General features: G+C 48.0%; 1 protein-coding gene across 2 annotated transcripts in view; it reads left to right on the forward strand.

Annotated features, from left to right (window-relative positions):
* Window positions 1-726: 726 nt before the first annotated feature.
* Window positions 727-17158, forward strand: part of EPC2 (enhancer of polycomb homolog 2) — a 35764-nt gene continuing 19332 nt past the window's right edge. Inside the window, exons 1-2 of one of the 2 annotated variants that reach the window (XM_039698357.1) lie at window positions 727-1103; window positions 14498-14657. In XM_039698357.1, coding sequence (XP_039554291.1) covers window positions 951-1103; window positions 14498-14657 — 313 coding nt within the window. In that variant the 5' untranslated portion in view covers window positions 727-950. Of the gene's footprint in view, window positions 1104-1128; window positions 1313-14497; window positions 14658-17158 lie in introns of those variants that run through there. The other variant, XM_039698366.1, reaches the window with a different exon arrangement.

Genomic DNA, 17158 nt, shown 5'->3' on the forward strand with positions numbered 1-17158 from the left:
TGGGGACACGGCAGGGACAGTGTGGGACCCTGAGGGGACACTGTGGGGACACGGCAGGGACAGTGTGGGACCCTGAGGGGACACTGTGGGGACACGGCAGGGACAGTGTGGGACCCTGAGGGGACACTGTGGGGACACGGCAGGGACAGTGTGGGACCCTGAGGGGACACTGTGGGGACACTGTGGGGGAAACAGCGGGCACTTTGTGGGGACTCTGTGAGGAGACAGTGGGGACCCAGCCGGAACACTGTGGGGACACAGCAGGGACACTGTGGGACCCTGTGGGGACACTGTGGGGGATACAGCAGGGACACTGAGGGGACACTGTGGGGGAAACAGCGGGCACTTTGTGGGGACTCTGAGGAAACAGTGGGGACCATAGTGGGGAGACATTGGGAAGAGACTTTGGGGACAATACGGGGACACTGTGGAGAGACAGCGAGGACACTGTGGGGACACCTTGGGGGCACGGCTGGGAGACAGCAGAGACACTGTGGGGACACAGCGGAGGCACTGCGGGGACACTGTGGGCACCGGGAGGGGACACAGCAAGCACACGGTGGGTGGGCAGCCGGCCGGCACGCTGCGGGGACAGTGTGGGGACAGTCGGGCTCGCTCGGGACGCTCGGAGCGCTCGGCTCCCGCCCGGTCCCGCCGCCCCCCTCAGGCTCCCTGAGGCTCCCTCAGCCTCCCGCCCTCGGCTGCGCGCGCAGCGCCGCTCCCGCCGCGCGGGCTGCCGGGAGGGCCGAGCGGCTGTGGTTAATGTCCGCCATGTTTGCCATGGCGCAGGGAGCGGACCGAGCGAGCCCGGCGCGGATCTAGGGCTGCGGGGCGTGCGCTGCGGGCTACGGGCGGCCCCGCCGGGAGCTGCGCCGGGGCGGCGGGACCCTCCATGGTGGCGCGGGCGCGGCGCGGGAGCGGCTGGGAGGCGGCATTGTGAGGGGGAGACAATGAGCAAACTCTCCTTCCGCGCCCGGGCGCTAGACGCCGCCAAACCGCTGCCCATCTACCGCGGCAAGGACATGCCCGACCTCAACGACTGCGTCTCCATCAACCGGGCCGTGCCGCAGATGCCCACGGGGATGGAGAAGGAGGAAGAATCGGTAAGGGAGCGCGGCGCAGGGGGGGCACCATTGTTTACAGGCACCCCCCGCACGGGGAACCGGCCGCCGGTATTCACCAAGCGCGCTACGCTCGCTCCGCCGCGGGGCGCTCGGGGCGCTGCGCAAACGGCGCAGCGTAAGCCGCGGTCCGGCGCCGCGAGCGGGCCCTGCCGCCGTCCGCCATCTTCTGCTGCGCGTCCCGGGCGCGGGTGAGCGGGGGGGGCTCGGCGTGCGGGCGGCGGGACGGGCCGGCGGCAGCGCGGAGCGGAGCGCCGTGTCCGAGCGGCCGAGCGCGGTGTCAGGGCGGCGGAGCGCGGCGCCGGCCCGGCGGAGCGGGGCGGGCTGGCGGACAGGCTCCGGCTGCCGGAGCGGCTCGGGATGTCAGAGCGGTGGAGCGTGCGGCGCGGCGCGCCGGAGCCGGCTCGGGGTGTCAGTGCGGGTTGTCAGCTCGGCGTGCCGGAGCCCGCTCGGCGTGTCCGAGCGGCACAGCGGCTCGGTGTGCCGGAGCGGAGTATCGGAGCCGGGATGAGCGGCGGCTCGGGGATGCCGGAGCGGGCTCGGGCTGTGCCGGTGCGGGGTGCGCGGATGCCGGAGCAGCGGGGGATGCCAGCGGGCTCGGGATGCCGGCCCGGAGCAGCGGCTCGGCGCGTTGTGCACTGAAGCTGGTACTACTCCTGCCAGCCCTGTTGTGAGCGGCTGTCAAGTCGCTCGGGCTGGCGGCGTGCAAGTGCTGGGTGCTGTGCTGAGCCGCTCCGCAGGGAGCGAGCGGCTCCGGGCCGGCTTCTCCCTGTCCGAGGAACAGCGGGACGGGCTGTCTCTCTCCTCCGGCCGGCTGTCCCCGAGCCCGGCGGCAGCTCCGTGTGGCGGTCCGGGCCGCTGTCAGTCCCTGTGCTTGTGCCCATGGGCTGAGGGCACAGCCCGGCACACACACACACAGTGCCCATGTGGGGCTGAGGGCACAGCCCGGCACACACACCCCACACATTGTGCACATGTGGGGCTGCAGGGACGCACAGCAGCTTTGGCTCCCGGTGTGGGACAGTGCCTGTTCCCCTGCAGCCCCCCCGGTGCTGCTCGCAGTTGTTTGACACCGCTGCTTTGACACCGTGCATCGCCTGGCAGAGGCGTCAGGCTGGGCGCGTTGCGTGAAGCCTTGGAGCTTTGAGGTTATTTCCAAATCAGCCAGCATGGACGTGGGGTGTGTGTTCCGCTCGTGGTGTTAAAGGGTGGAAAAGCTTTTGTGCGCTGAGGTAAATATTAAGTTTGTGGGGTTTTTGGCGAGCAGCTGGACAGCTTTGAAAACGCTCACATGTGTGTCCTCGGAACGTACTGCTTTGTCTTGCTGATCTTCAAACACTTTTCTGTAAGAGTAAGGTTTATTTTCTGCTCCTGGGAGTTGTGTCACAAGCTCAGACAGAGGCTGTCGCCTGATGTGTCTGTACTTGCAGAGCCGATAGTAAATGCACCCTCCAGAATTTCCTCAATGAATCCGTGTCTCCGCCTCAGCCAAACCTCTGTGCCTGTGGATTGGCTTTCCCGAGGTTACAGCTGTCAAAGGAGGCTCCGTGCTTTCCTCCTTGCTTTTTCTCACCTGACTGTTGGTATTAAAAGGAATCCTCTGTCTTACCATGGTGGGCTTTGATTTTTTAATTTACTGTGTATAATACACTGTGATCAAAACTTAAGGAATTCCCCAAGAGTAACGCTGTTAGAAGCTGGGATTGTAATTAAAAGGAACAACATTGGGGTACTAATGAAGCAATATTGGAGACTAATTTGGTTTTCTCAGCCTCAAAAGTCTATCTTGCAGTGCTGTGCTTGCATTTAATATTTAAATTAATTCTTTAAAATTGCTGTTATTTTGATAAATCATGTTTAAAATAAAGTTGTTAATGGAAAATTGCTGTAAGAGTTCAAGCAAACAAGCTGCTTATGTGCTGCTTAAATGATTGAGAAGATTAGATTTATACTTCAATAAAAGTACTTTAGTGTTGTCCTAAAAGTTGTTTTTCTGTGTGCGTGAGGTTTGTTTTCTCAGCCCTGACATGTGGCTCTGTTTGATATATTAGGTAATAGTCTGAAAACGAAATGACTGAAGCAATATATAAACATAGTGCCGAGATCATCAGCCAGGCAAGATTATAAACTGCTATTCTTAGATTGTTCAGATTATTGCCATGTGCTGATGGTTTCATTCATGGCTTGTCCTTCTCCCAGTGTAGCACAGATAATTTTTAATTGAAAAAAATTATATTGAATCCCTTCTAGGCACGGCTGTTGTGGGTGGCAGTAGTTAAATATTTGACAAATACCTAAGCAGCTTTAATTCATAGCAAGTACTGCTGTGATTGTATTCGGAAAGGGACTTTTGGAGGGAGAGAGCAATCTCGTTTCTGCCCCCTCAGTTTCTGGGGTGTCTCAGGGCCTTTTTCCCGAGTGGAAGCTGTTTGCAGCTCAGGGTGGCTGCTGTTCCCCATCTGCTGCTCCGAGCCACCATCCCCTGCCACTCTGGCCCCGGGACACCGCTCTCCTCCCGGTGCGCCCTCGGTGGCACCAGAAAGGTCCTGTAGCACAGCGTGTCACGGGGTCAGACAGCACCTTCCGGATATATTCCACTGGAAATCAACATTATTTACAGATTTGCAGAATTTAAACCCTTGGGTGACATGTCTGCCCTGTTCTTTACAGCCCAGCCTCGCTGGTGCAGGCATGTGGTTTAATTAGCTGGTGATTGATCTTTTGTACATGCAAAAGTGCAGATTTTGGTCCATTTATTCGTGATGAATATTCTGGAGCTGTTTCTGTATGAGTATCTCAGAGATTTATATCCACTCGCAGCGTTTCACAAATCAGCAGCTCATTTCTCTCACTTGGAGATTCCAGCTGTGAAAGAATTAAGTTTCTCTTCTGTAGCAATGTTTATGTTACAAATGTTTATAATTTGCTCTAAATTAAACCTGAGGAAGAAGATTGTGTGGGTTTGTTTTTAAACTCACGTGAGAACGATCGCTGTTAAGCAGAAGCAGGGAGGTGTTCTTTTGGGACTTCAGAAACTGAGCAGGGACACTTGTGGTTTTATTTTTTTTCCCCTGATGAGTAAGACTCGTACTTCCTAATGCTAATGAATTGTTTTGACTGGAAAGGGAGAAAGTCGCAGGATAGATAAGGCCTGGGTTTGTTCCTTACCACATAAGTGTGTTTTTATTTGAATCCCTGTTACTGGAGATTGCCGAGTTGCACATTGTGAGGTGAAATCCTGCTTGGTAACGAGGCACATTGGCACGGGAGGTGAATTTACCTGAGGTGTGAGGAAGCTGAAAATGTGGTGGTAATGGGTGATCCCGGGATTGCCCGGTCGGAGCTATCTGAGCCTTCATCTCAGCGCTTGTTTGCACATCCGTTCATTTACACTTCAGCTTGGCACGGCATCACAGGCCTGGGGGTAGAGAGGAAAAGTGCAGGAATGGCAACTTAAGGACGTGCTTTGACGCTGCAGGAATGCTGACACCGTACCCGTGGGAAGGGACTTTCCTTCCCAGCCCTCCAGGGATCACCTCGGGATGAGCCTTCTCTGATCATCAAATACAACGCTCACTTCTGATTATTTCGACTGGAAGTAGTTAACTTGAAACTTTTTTTTTTTCTTTTTTTTTGCCTTAGTTCATTCAGTTTCTTTTGTAATGCTGGAACCTGAAGTGCTCATCCTCGGGCTTTGAGGTGTCCTGGAGGTGGTGGGGTGCTCCTGGAACAGCTTTTTCATTCTCCTTTCAAAGCAGGAAGCTTTTAGCTTTGCACAAGTCCTGGTTTTCCTGTTAAACTGTATCAGCAGAAATATCCATAATGAATATTTCTACAGGGAACTGGGAGAGTATCGAGTGTGCGAGGATTTACTTAAGCTGCTGCTCAGAAGTACCTGCCTGGTGCTGTCTGATGCGCTCAGGTCTGGGTTTGAAAACACAAATACACATAAATCACTGCCCACATGGACAGAACCTGCTCTTAACTGGATGTTTGTGTGTGGGCTGTGCACTCATAACCTGTGGTTGAACCCTCAAAGTTCCTTACAAACGAGAGGCTTTGTAGAACAAAGAAGCCCAGACAGCAGTGGGGAAAACTGGAGGCCAACAGAGGATAACTTCAGCTCCAACCATGCAAATATTCTGTAGAACAGAAATCCCTCAGAAAGCCTGCATGGGAATCTGTGTGAGAAACTGCAGGGATTGTATTTCCATGCAAAACCCGCTGAAATCAAGAACATGCTTTGCTTAGGAAAGGAATTGGGTTTGTTTGACTAAAATCAGCTGGGTTATCTGCTGGGGAAATAAAATTCCCAGTGTAAGTTATTCCTCAGTTAGATTAAGCACCTGTATTTATTTACTTACTTGGGGAGTATTTGGAGGCTGCTGAGATTACTGAAGTATGTTTGGCAGTAGGCAGCAAAATGCTGGGCTGGGATTTTTATTCACGGAATTTTGAACTTCAGTTCTGTTTGACATCTTTCCCTGCCTTCATCTCCTGAACTTTTCTCCCTCCTCCCGGTGCCATGGCCCTGTGCAGTGATGCTCCTCCCAAGTGCCCATTTCAGTTCTGTTCCCAGGCCTTATTTCAGTTTCCAGCTCTGATCCTTTATCCTCGCTGTGCTGTCACCTGCAGCATCTCTGGGCCGTGTTTAATGTCCCGTTTGATAATGGTGAATCAGAATTGACCTCGACCAGCTGAGCTCTGGAGAGCTCTTAAACTGAGCAGCTCCACGTTTAATTTGTTGTGGCTGGAGTTAAACGCGACCAAGATTTGCTCTTAAGTCTCCACCTCACGAGCAGTTTATTAGGGCTTATCACATTAACACCTATCAGCAAACCTGTCACAAGTGCTTGGGATATCAGCTCAGCCCGGGACAAATGTCAGATCCCCGAGGGTGCTTTGGAGATAGAGCTGAGCCACAGGAACCGACCTGCGGGTAGAGGGGACATTCTGCTTTGTGGGGTCTCGATAAAGGGCGGTGGGACAGCGGATCATCCATCCTTCCAGCGGGAGCACGTGGGGGTAGAGACGGGAAGGGAGCGGCGGTGTCACCCCGAGGTGAGCTGGGCTCAGCCCTATCTTAGCCCCGCGCGGGTGACTGAGATAAAGCTCGAGATAAAGCTCGAGATAAAGCTGGAGATAAAGGTGCGTTTTGCTGCAGGCCGGAGGCTGCGCGGGGTCAGCGGGCAGGGCTGCGAGAGCTGCCCGGGCGGCTTGGGGTGCCCGTGGCCCTGGAGCACAGCGGAGCTGTTAATTGAGTCACACCTCGGGTCATTATGCGGGAACTTTCCCTGGTGGGAAGGGCTCCTCGGCGGGAGGTGGAATTCCATGACAAAAGCTTAGGAATGGCTGAATGGCTCAGCTCTGGGACGTCTCGAACGCGGGGAGCAGGCTTTCCTTTTCCTTCAATTTAAGGAAACCTTGGAAAGAAAGAGCTCGGGCTTCCTTGGATTTACAGAGTGCCAGACTTCACAGTGCTCCTGCTTGGCAAAGCGGAGCAGGAAGCAGCTTGGTACAATTTCTGTTTTGACTGAAACTGTTTGAAATGTCCTGCTTGAACAATTTGGATCAACTGACATCAAATCTGCTTATAGTAACCTCTCTTCTTAATTATTTTTCATAAGAAATATCAATTTGACTGATGCTAGATGTTCAAAAGGTTATTTGTAATTTATTTTGCCAACAAGGCTACTAAACAATGCCTTGTTTATGTCATAGCATATTTATCATTCTAACACTTCAGTTTTTGGAAAGGTAAATAACTCATTTAATATTTACATAAACCTTGGGTGTCCTAAAAGCCAGTGGAGGTGGAGATCAATTGTAGAACTGAAGTTCCTATAACAAGTAGAGAAGAAAGGAACTAGAACTGAATTCCTGTATATAAAAGAGTGTAAGAAGTAGGAAGAATAATTTTGTGAGACTAAAAGTATTATCAGTATTGACTGTCATAATTTGGATTGTACTGACTAGTTCTGAGTTAAAGTAATAAAGCATTTCTGAATATCCTATTTAAAAACTTTGATTTTTGCAAATTCCTACTTGTTAATGTATAATAACCACAGTCTAGTGAGGCTGAAATGGATTAAAATACTCTCCCTGTCCATGGCAGGTGAATTGCTGCAAACGTAAGAGAACAGAAATTTGCAGCAAAAAAATCTGATTTGTTAATTTCCCTGATTTCCTTAGTGCAATTCTAATTGTGATTAATACATTCACACCCCTGGTCTCTCAAGTTTGGGTGCTCAGCTCTCCCCCATTGGCAGAATTGTTCTTTGTGGGGCGTTTTTGTGTCATCTCCATTGGAGATCGGCTCAGCTTCCCTCAGCGGCTCTGCCCCGTGGGTGATGCCGTTTTCCCACCAGGTTTCTGTATCAGTGACCTCCTGTCCCCCGGGACACACTCCATCCTGGGATCACTCCTCAGCCAGCAGAAACACTCCCCTTCCTCCCCCTTTCTGGGCTGTTTGCTGTTGTTTACGTTGGAATTTCTAATTTGTTTTTCTCAGCTTTGTGCTGTTTCTCTGGCTGCAGCTCACACTTGGTGGATCTCAGACCAGGCTGTGTTGCATAAAACAAACTGTTTCTACTTTGAAGCATCCCGGTGATGTCGGATTCCCTGTGCCAGACTTGCATGTAAACAAACCACTCTGTCTGCAGTGGTATCCAGAGACTGGGTGATTAAAGGAGACACTGATACTACAGAAAGTAAAAAAAATAATAATTCATGTTTCTTGAGTTAAAGGTATTTGGTTTAAAGTGGAATGTTGTAGATAATTTTTAATAATTTTGATTTCTGTCAATTACTATACATGTGTTTTAATTTCCCTAACCTTTTCCTGAGTTGTCCAAACTATAGTGCCAATCTCTGACATTGTTTTTAATTACAAAGTGAGGGATTTCTGGGTGTTTCCTCAGGTCTCCAGCATTCCAGGTAGCATCACTTTGGTGATGAAAACACCATTTGTTTAAAAACTGTGTAAAATCCAAATTTCCTAAACTCTGGATGTGAATGCTGGGCTGAAGATGTTCCCCACAGGCTGAGGAGAGGGAGAGGTGCTGTGGTCTCCGGGCAGCTCCTGCTGGAGAATTCCAGCTCTCCCTGCGGGCTCCTCCCCTGCTGTAGGTGTGTGTGCCTCAGCTAAACACAAACTCTGGATGTGAATGCTGGGCTGAAGATGTTCCCCACAGGCTGAGGAGAGGGAGAGGTGCTGTGGTCTCCGGGCAGCTCCTGCTGGAGAATTCCAGCTCTCCCTGCGGGCTCCTCCTGCTGCAAGGAGCGCTCTGTGACTCACGGTCACATGGAGGGGCTGGTGAGAGCAGCCAGCAGCGAGTTTGGGCTCCCTGGTAAGGCTGGGTGTGATAAAGGGAAAAGCTCCTTCTTGGGGGTCTCAGCCTTAAAAATGCATCGTGGGGTTCGTGGCGTGGAAAATGAGAGAATATTTCTCCAGGTCAGGGCCTGGCCATCGTGCTTGGACTGGGATAATCAAGATTCCTAATTCCCATTTTTACCTTGGGAGTGATACCAGTGTATCTCACTACATGTTACATTATTTGTAACAATATTCTCATGAAACTTTTTTTGGAAAAAAAATCCCACTCCTCAGTACACACAAATTTCTCCTCTAGTACCACAAACAACTTTTCCAAAAGGATTTTTTTATAATTCGATTTATCGTTATAAAATAATTTCATTTTTAATAATTAGTTTATATTCATGTTTTGCTAGACTGGGAACTTGTGTAAATAATTGTAGCTTTAAAAAACAGTTTTAGTTGCTGTGGGGTTTTTGACATTTCATAGACAGTGACAGTTGTGTGTCCATATGCTCATAAATAGTGAGTAATCATTATTTACAGGGATGAGAGATTGCTCATGTTCTCAGACATGTTGCACTTGGGGTGATATTTGGGATATCTCCCAGTTGTTTCCTGTCCAATTTGACATGGAATGGTTGAACTGGCATTGTTTCCTTTTTCTGAATTCAAGTTATTTAGAGAAATGTTTGCTCCTTCTTTTCTGTTGGGTGCTGCAGGAAGAAACACCAGCATGGTTGTGATGTGTGCTGTGTCCCTGTCCTTTAGCAGGCTCTGTGGGCTGAGTGCCACCCTCATTTCCTCAAGTGCTTCCCTTGGACCCAGAGGGGGAAGAAAGACATTCCTGGGCATTGTTTGGCACAAACTGGCGTTTGCTTCATTCAGAGTCACATCTGCTCTCTGGAAACACCTTCACCTGGACAGGGGGTGTCACCCGGGGCTGCAGGGCTCAGGAATCTTGGGGGCCATTCCTTGGGTCACTCCAGCATGCAGAGATGCCTTCAGGGGATGAGCATAATACACATTTGGATGTAAAGTAGTCCCAGATTGGCTTGGCTGTGGTGCTGCTTTGGGAAATTGAAGTTGTTAAACAACAGGGAAAGGGAAGAAGGTGATGGAAAAGTCAGTGAATCCCAGACTGGTTTGGGTTGGAAGGGACTTAAAGCTCACCCAGTGCCACCCCTGCCATGGCAGGGACACCTTCCACTGTCCCAGGTTGCTCCAAGCCCTGCCCAGCCTGGCCTTGGGCACTGCCAGGGATCCTGCCAGCTGCTCTGGGCACCCTGTGCCAGAGGCTCCCCACCCTCCCAGGGATGGATTTTGCCCATTCCAGGACCTGTGTGAATTTTTTGGATGGAGCAGCTCCATTTGATTCCCCTCACGGAGTCAGTAAGAGCAGCCAACCCTTAGTACATTTTTTTGGCCTGTAGTCACAGTTCAGCAGTCTGGAAGGCAAGTGTGGGGCAGGTGGTTCTTGTGATTATTTCTTCTTTTAAGCAAGGGTGGGGGATATCATGTTGGAAAAACGTGATATGGCCAAAAGTGAAACTGAGAAGTGGTTCCACGAGCCCTTTCCACTTGTGTATCTTCTGTTTCTTGTGGGTTTCCTCCAGCTTCCTTCCTCTGAATGTTGGAAACTCCTTAAGGAACTGCAGTTGTCCTCGAAAGCCTTGGTTTGGGTGTGCTGGTTTCCACTCAGTATTTGGATTTTTATGGTTTTCCCAGTGCCCTGCATTACTTGATAATTAATCCAGTGTTTTAAGGGGACACTCAATGCAAGAGGAAACAGCTGTCATTCCTGACTAGAGTAAGTCTTTATCAAATCAGTAGGAAAATGCATATTATCAACTTTGCTAATGACTGAAATACTTGTAAATTGGGCATTAGGCAGTGGGTTTCAGCTCTCAAGGGTGGGAGTTCTTGTGCTGCACACGCTGATTTCCTGCTCTGTGTGACTCCTTACTTCACTTGTCCTCTGTCCCTCCCGCAGAGAATGGAGAGAAACAGCTCTATAGGATTGAAAGGGTTAACTGCACAAGAAAACAAAAGCTGCTGCTTGAGTTTACACTTTTGCTCTTGGGAATCTTATCTAAAAAAAGTGTTCGTGTGCAGAGAGGGAGGAGATGGGGCTGAGCTTCCCAAGGCAGGGAGGCTTCTGACCAAATTAGCTTTTGAGCTTTCTGACACCTCTTTCTGGAAGTGCTGTCAAGAGGTGTTACTCGCCGTGCTTGAGACTTTGCAGGATGAGTCTGCACATTTCCCACTACAGTTCTGTACTTTCAGCCTCTGAATCTCAGTATCAAAGATAAAACTTTCCTATTTTAAATGTCCCAATTCAAATACAATGTTTAACAAGTGAAATATTTAGACTTTAGTACATTTTAATTGTTCTCTTAGTTTTAATTCTGTTCTTGGTGCAGGTAGATTGGAAGGCTGACTCCAGGTTGGTGTAGAAATCACTTCTTTTGAGTAGAACAAATTGATAAATTCATTGATAAATTAGTTAATAAATTGATACATGTGTTGATAAGTTCACTTTTCTATCCTACTTTTATGGAGAGCTGTGGGGTTAAAGCAGTTAAACAACCTAAGGAGGTGTAGCTTTGCTTGTGTGGTGTAGTTTTAAGGAATGAAGATGGGAACAGGTAAATTTAATCCTAAAACTTTGTTATCTAGGAGTTTGTATCCAATATGGAATTGCTCACTGGAGTTTGGTATTTAAGATGAACTTTTCAGTGTAAGATGGAGTTCAGCCATGGGCATCTCCAACCATGTTCAACCAAAAAACTTGCAGTTATTCAAAGTTTGATAAACTCCATTTCTCAGAGATTCCTTGGGGGTGGCAGCAGGGGACTTAAAGATTAAGGAAAACCCAACCTGGTCTGTAGGGTCCAAGTGCTCTGGTTTGTGGGATAAAAGGAAATAGGAGCAGTTTGGGGCATCCCTGCTCATGGCAGGGGGCTGGAATGAGAGGATTTCAACCCAAACCGTTCTGTGATTCCGTGATATCGGTAAAAAATACATAAAAATACCATTCAGTATTGATCATTGTTTGCCTTAAAGCCTAACAAAAATAACTTCAGGGTAATAGGATTGTTAATTTATTCCTGATGTTTGCCTCTGTTTTGTAGTGAAGAAATTCCCAGATAGCAAGTTGAGGTGGAACATGAAATCTGTGAGGTTTCAGGGATGAAGGGAATGGCAGAGAAGGTGCTTTGCTCTCAGCTGGACTTGGAACCTGGCTCTGAATGTCTGCAACCAAAACTGAGTGGTTTAGATCCCAGGATTGCAGGAATTTCAGGGTTTTTCCTCCTCAGGAGAAATGGAAGGAAGGATTGTGCTGTCCCAGAGGGGTTCAGAGAGCAGCCCTGGTTCAGTGTGTAAATGTACCAGGATTGCAGGAATTTCAGGGTTTTTTTCCCTCCTCAGGAGAAATGGAAGGATGGATTGTGGTGTTTCAGAAGGAATTCAGAGCAGCCCTCGTTTAATGTGTAAATGTGCTCAGGCAGCAGTGTTACACACACTAAACATTTACATCTCTCTAATGCTGCTGGTTGAAGAAATAGCCCAGTCTAAGCTGTGTTTGTTTGAAATTTTGTCTTCATACTGGAGAGAAAGGTCTGGATGTGCTTTTTAAGGAATTAATGGGTAATCACTCCTTGTCAGGGGCTCCTTTTTATTCCCATGGCAGCACATTCTGTTTGCTGTCATCACTGGTTCTCTAATGCTCCTTTATTTTCTGTAAGACCTTTGCATCTGCCCTACTGCAGAACAAAGTGTGAGCTTAAAATCCTGTGTGTCTTTCAAAACCATCAGAAAAAAGTGAAAACTAGACCACAAGTTGTATTGGTAATAAATCTGCCTGTAAAAACACTTCTTCAGGTTTAATAAATCCATTTAATTAGCCCAGCTTTCCTATAAAAATCTTCAGGGTTTGTTTAAACAGAACTGTTCCAGGAGTTAAAGTTTAAATTTTGCTGTACTTGATGCTCAGCAGAACGATTTGAGGTTTCCCCCCTAATTTTAAAATTTGCAAAGCTAATCTATCTGTTTTGGAGCTCTGCTCTTTGAGGAGTGACAGCAGCAGCGCTGAGAGCTGAAATCTCCGTCTGAAAGCTGTGTTCTGCTCCAAGGCTTTTTATAGTGAAATGAGCGCTAACACCTATTGTCAGCCTTGCTTGGGAACCCGTGTGTGCTTCCAGCCGCTGAGAGCCTCAATTACTCATCTCAATTACCCTTCAGTGCGCTGCAGAAGCTGGAGGTGTTCTGAGTTTGGGACACATCAAACCCTTCCTCGCAGCGCCTCTGGGCTGTTGGTACACAGCTGCAGGGACGGCAGCTGAAAGCAGCCCCGCAATGAAACCATTTCTGCGTTGCTGAATTACTCAGCACTGCCAAGCTCTCCAAGACACGTTTTAATGGTGGAGTGACAGATTTACTCAGTGTGGAGTAACTCAGGCAGATCACAGCAGCTATTGGATTGCATGCTTGTCTTAATTCTAATAGCACTCACTTGGGAGCCTGATTGATTTAATGTTGCTTCATCTGCTGCAGGAGATTCCCAGAGCTGCTCTGATTTTGCAGGAATTGCATTATTTGTGTTGCTGTAAATCTTAACATTTAAAAGGGGATCGTTTATTAAGTGTCATTTACATATTTTAAAAGGGTTTTATTTCATTCCCCCTTTTTAAAGACACCATGCTGTAGAATTAAAGAGGAAGAAATTTGTTCTTGAGAGAATTTCCAAGTGGGTAGCAGAGTGTGTGAGTGCCAGACTGCCGTGTGTGCCAGGCTGCAGTGCCAGGCAGGCAGTGGAATGCTGGCACCTTCCCATTCCTGGTGTTGATCCTGGCCTCTTGGGAGTGTTAACCGTGGGGAGGGGCACCCTGGGGAGCCACGGGAGGAACACAGAGCAGCAAACCCTTTCTGTGTGTGTTGTGTTTTCCCTGCTCAAACAAGTGCTGTTCAGCAGTGAGGTGTGTGGGAAGGGCACAACCTGCAGCCCCTAGAACAAAGTAAAGTCCCCTGGATCTGTGACAGAGCTGAGCTTTGATTTCCAGTTGATATTCTGTTCACCCATCCCTCCCTGGGAGACTTTGGGGAAGAACAGTGAAAGCAGAATGAAACTTTCACTCGTGGTTCACCTGCTGCGAGACTCCGCTTGGTTTATACTGGATTTGAAAAAACCTGGTACTTCACTTTTCCCAAGGGCTGTGAGGGTCTGAGATCCTGTCCTGGTGAGGAATGTCACTCCCCTGGACACACAGAAGGCAGCCTTGGTGTCTTAGCCTGAGAGATTTTTTAGTGGTTTAAATTTTAACAGGAAAAGTCTTTCAAGAGTGAAGTTACAGCTTAGCTCTGACTTGCAACAGTAGATGGTTGTCACTGAGTTAACTAATAAATTAACGAATCAAATTATGGGGGGAAAAAAATCTTTGTGAACTGCTGCATTTACTGTGATCTCTATTTCACCTGAAGTGATTCTGTGGAATTTGTGACTTCTGTCCCATAAGAATAAAATGAAGGGATACCTGTTTGGGAAGTCCTTGCTTTTCAGGTGTTATTCTGTGAGAACTCTTCTTCCTGTTGCTCTTAGCTTGCTAAACTTCTAACAGCAGGCCAGTAAGGATTGCTGGGAAGACAGGAGTGATGAAATTTGCTATTCTTTTGACTTTTTTAAAGGCCTGATCGTGCATATGTTTTCTTTCTGACAGGTTAGGGTGGGTTTGGCTTTCTCCAGCCCTAATTTTCTGCTGAGGTTATTTTGTGAAGTGTGAATGTTTGTCTTTTTCCCAGTCTGGTGGAAGGTGTGGGCTGTGTCTGAACAAAGGGTTCTCTTCATCTGTTTGTGGTTCATTCACTGCAGTTTTAAGATTCCCATCAGTTTAGGAACCCTAAAAGATGGGGAACACAGCTGGGAACAGCATCCTGCTGGCCTGTAAAACCCAGCAAAGCCTCCACTCTTACCCTGTAGGAGAGCAGTGGGAGAAGAGGCTGTCTGTCTTTGTATGCACTGTGTACAGATCCTGAAATGAACTCTGCCATTTTCCCCTTGCAGGAACATCATTTGCAACGGGCCATCTCAGCACAGCAAGTTTTCAGAGAAAAGAAGGAGAGCATGGTTATCCCAGTCCCCGAAGCAGAGAGCAATGTCAACTACTACAATCGTCTGTACAAAGGAGAGTTCAAGCAACCAAAGCAGTTCATCCACATCCAACGTGAGTCCCAAACTCTGGGATTGTTGTGGGGTCTGTGCAACCCCTCCTTATTGAACCTGAGGAACTTTTGTCTTGAAGTCAGAGTTGCTACAGTGGGAGGACTCAGAGATCCATTTATAGATGGAAATTCCAGTATCTTCTTGAGTTCTGGAAGAGTTGAGTTGCTGGTGAAGGTGGGGGTTTGCTGCTGGGTTTGGTTCTGGCTCTGTGCTGAGCAGCTGCTGAGCCTCTCCTGGCTCTTGGGCTTGCAGTGTTCCTGAGCCAGCCTCACTTGTGTGGTTTTGTCCTTCCTAGTCCTGAGCAGGAGAAACTGAAGCTGCCTGGCTGCCTCCTGGGTGCTTGTACTGGTGCAGGGAGCAGGAGAGAGTTGTCTTGCTCACTGTTCACTCCAGAGCTCTCTGTAAGTGCAGATCCATAAACCAGAAGGGTTTTTGGGGTGCAATCAGCCTTTGTCCTGCTGCTCATACCAGAGTTCTGGCAGGGCAGGGCAGCTGTGCAGCCTCTGGGGTTCAGGCTGTTCTGGGTAACAGTCACTTCTCTCTGAGTTTGGCTGAAACTGAGCAGTTCCATTTCAGCAGGGAACTCTGAGTTTATTTTATAGATAAAACTAAATATTCTGCATGAGCTTAGTTTGTGTCTTACAAGATCTTGTTAATCTAAGCTTGTGGGCTGTGAATTAATTCTCCCATTTCTTTTGCTTGATGTTCTGTTGACAAGTGACACTTTTGCAGTTCAGTTGTTCCTTGGCACACTGTTCATGTTTGTCCTTTGCAGGATGTGGTTCAGGGGGTTATTTGGGCACTTGGATTCCTCCCAGCACTTACCTTTGTAGCTAAACCTTTGATTCAATTATTGCATCATTTCTCACCAGCATGCTGAAGTGTCCAATTTTTACTGTTTATTTACAACATGGGAGATTTTGGAAATAATGTACTCAGGGTTCTCTGTGATGCAATAGAGCCCATAGAGGTGATGGAGAAAAATCAACTAAAAGGAATTGTTTCTCTCCTTAATAAAAGAAACAAACTCAGAAGCAAGGCAGGCTGAATGAACTGAAACCAAGCTGCTGCTGGAGGAATGTTTTTTATTCTGTTCTTTGTTGGACACTGCCAGAAACACTGTGAATACTGTTCATAAACATGTCTAAAAATGTTATATATATTATGCCAACATTTTCTTTGTCTTGTTGAGACTCACAGTCTTTGTGGACAGAATTGGAGAAGGTATTTGAGCTGAAGATAAATATCAGATACTGCTCCAAGATAATTTTTCCCACATATTCTGATGGACTAGGTGTGATACAAGGCAGTTTTGTGCTACATAAACTGCTTAGAAATTCTGTTTTAGTCTTAAAGCACAAAGAGCAGCAATACCCACTTTGGCCAGGGAGGTTATGTAAACTGATGGAAAGTGCCAGGAGGACACATGCTATAATCCATACTTACTGGTTGGGTATTTCTGGCAAATTATGTTTTGCTGGGATTCTGGTAGCCTAATATTTTAATATTTTTTACGTTCATTTTTTAGATCAGTGATTCCAAGCAGAGAAAAGTTAATTTATTTGTAAAGCCTGGAATTTGTGAATAAGGAAAGTTCCAGGTATTAGTTGACCTCAGTGGCACCAACACAGGTGATGCTGAGCTGAATGTAAATAAAAAACCTTGAACTATTACAATTATTCCAGCATGCTTTGTAATTTTCCAAGAATATTTCTAGCATCAATAACATGGAGATGCATTTTAAGTTGTTGATAATTAGCAAAGAGATTAAGTCGGTAAACTTGGACCTAAATTAGAGCTAAGGGGATGGAAGATGAGTCAGAAACAATGAAACAATTTTCATTAAGTGGGGAATGAACTCCAGTCATCCTTGAAAGGAACTTTTTGGCAGGAAGTTTCTCTTTCATTTTTTGGTTGGGTGACCCTCAGTGTTTATCAGTTTGCTGCCTTGGCTCAGGCCTGGCTGCTGCTGTTGGCACAAGGGGTGGCAGGGCTGTGGGTTGCTGGGGAGGGAGGGCACTGGAAGCACTGGTTTCAGTGGGAACTCCTGCCTGTGGCAGCTTCATGTGGAACCACAGCCTTAATTTAGTTAGCTAAATGAAATGAGTTCATTTGGTGACGTTAAACCCAGTTCAGTGTAACTTCACTGAGAAACAAATTGCATTTGAGTGAGTTAGTGCAAGCTGGGTCCTAGGGGAGCTCAAGTACACAAAAAAGCAAATCCCTGTGGCAGGTACTGCTGGGAGTGGGTGGAGTGGCTGAGGCTGGGAACTGGATGTTGTGTGTGCAACAGCAGTGAGCAAACTCCTGAGCATTCCTGGAGGACCTTCCCAGGTGGGAGCACTGGGATGCTGTGTGTGCAGCAGCAGTGAGCAAACTCTTGAGCATTCCTGGAGGAACTTCCCAGGTGGGAGCACTGGGATGCTGTGTGTGCAGCAGCAAGTCCTGAGCATTCCTGGAGGAACTTCCCAGGTGGGAGCACTGTCTGACAGTGCCCTGTAG

This window comes from Passer montanus, unplaced genomic scaffold (genome assembly GCF_014805655.1).
Source record: "Passer montanus isolate IOZ18808 unplaced genomic scaffold, ASM1480565v1 scaffold1, whole genome shotgun sequence".
Taxonomy (NCBI): domain Eukaryota; kingdom Metazoa; phylum Chordata; class Aves; order Passeriformes; family Passeridae; genus Passer; species Passer montanus.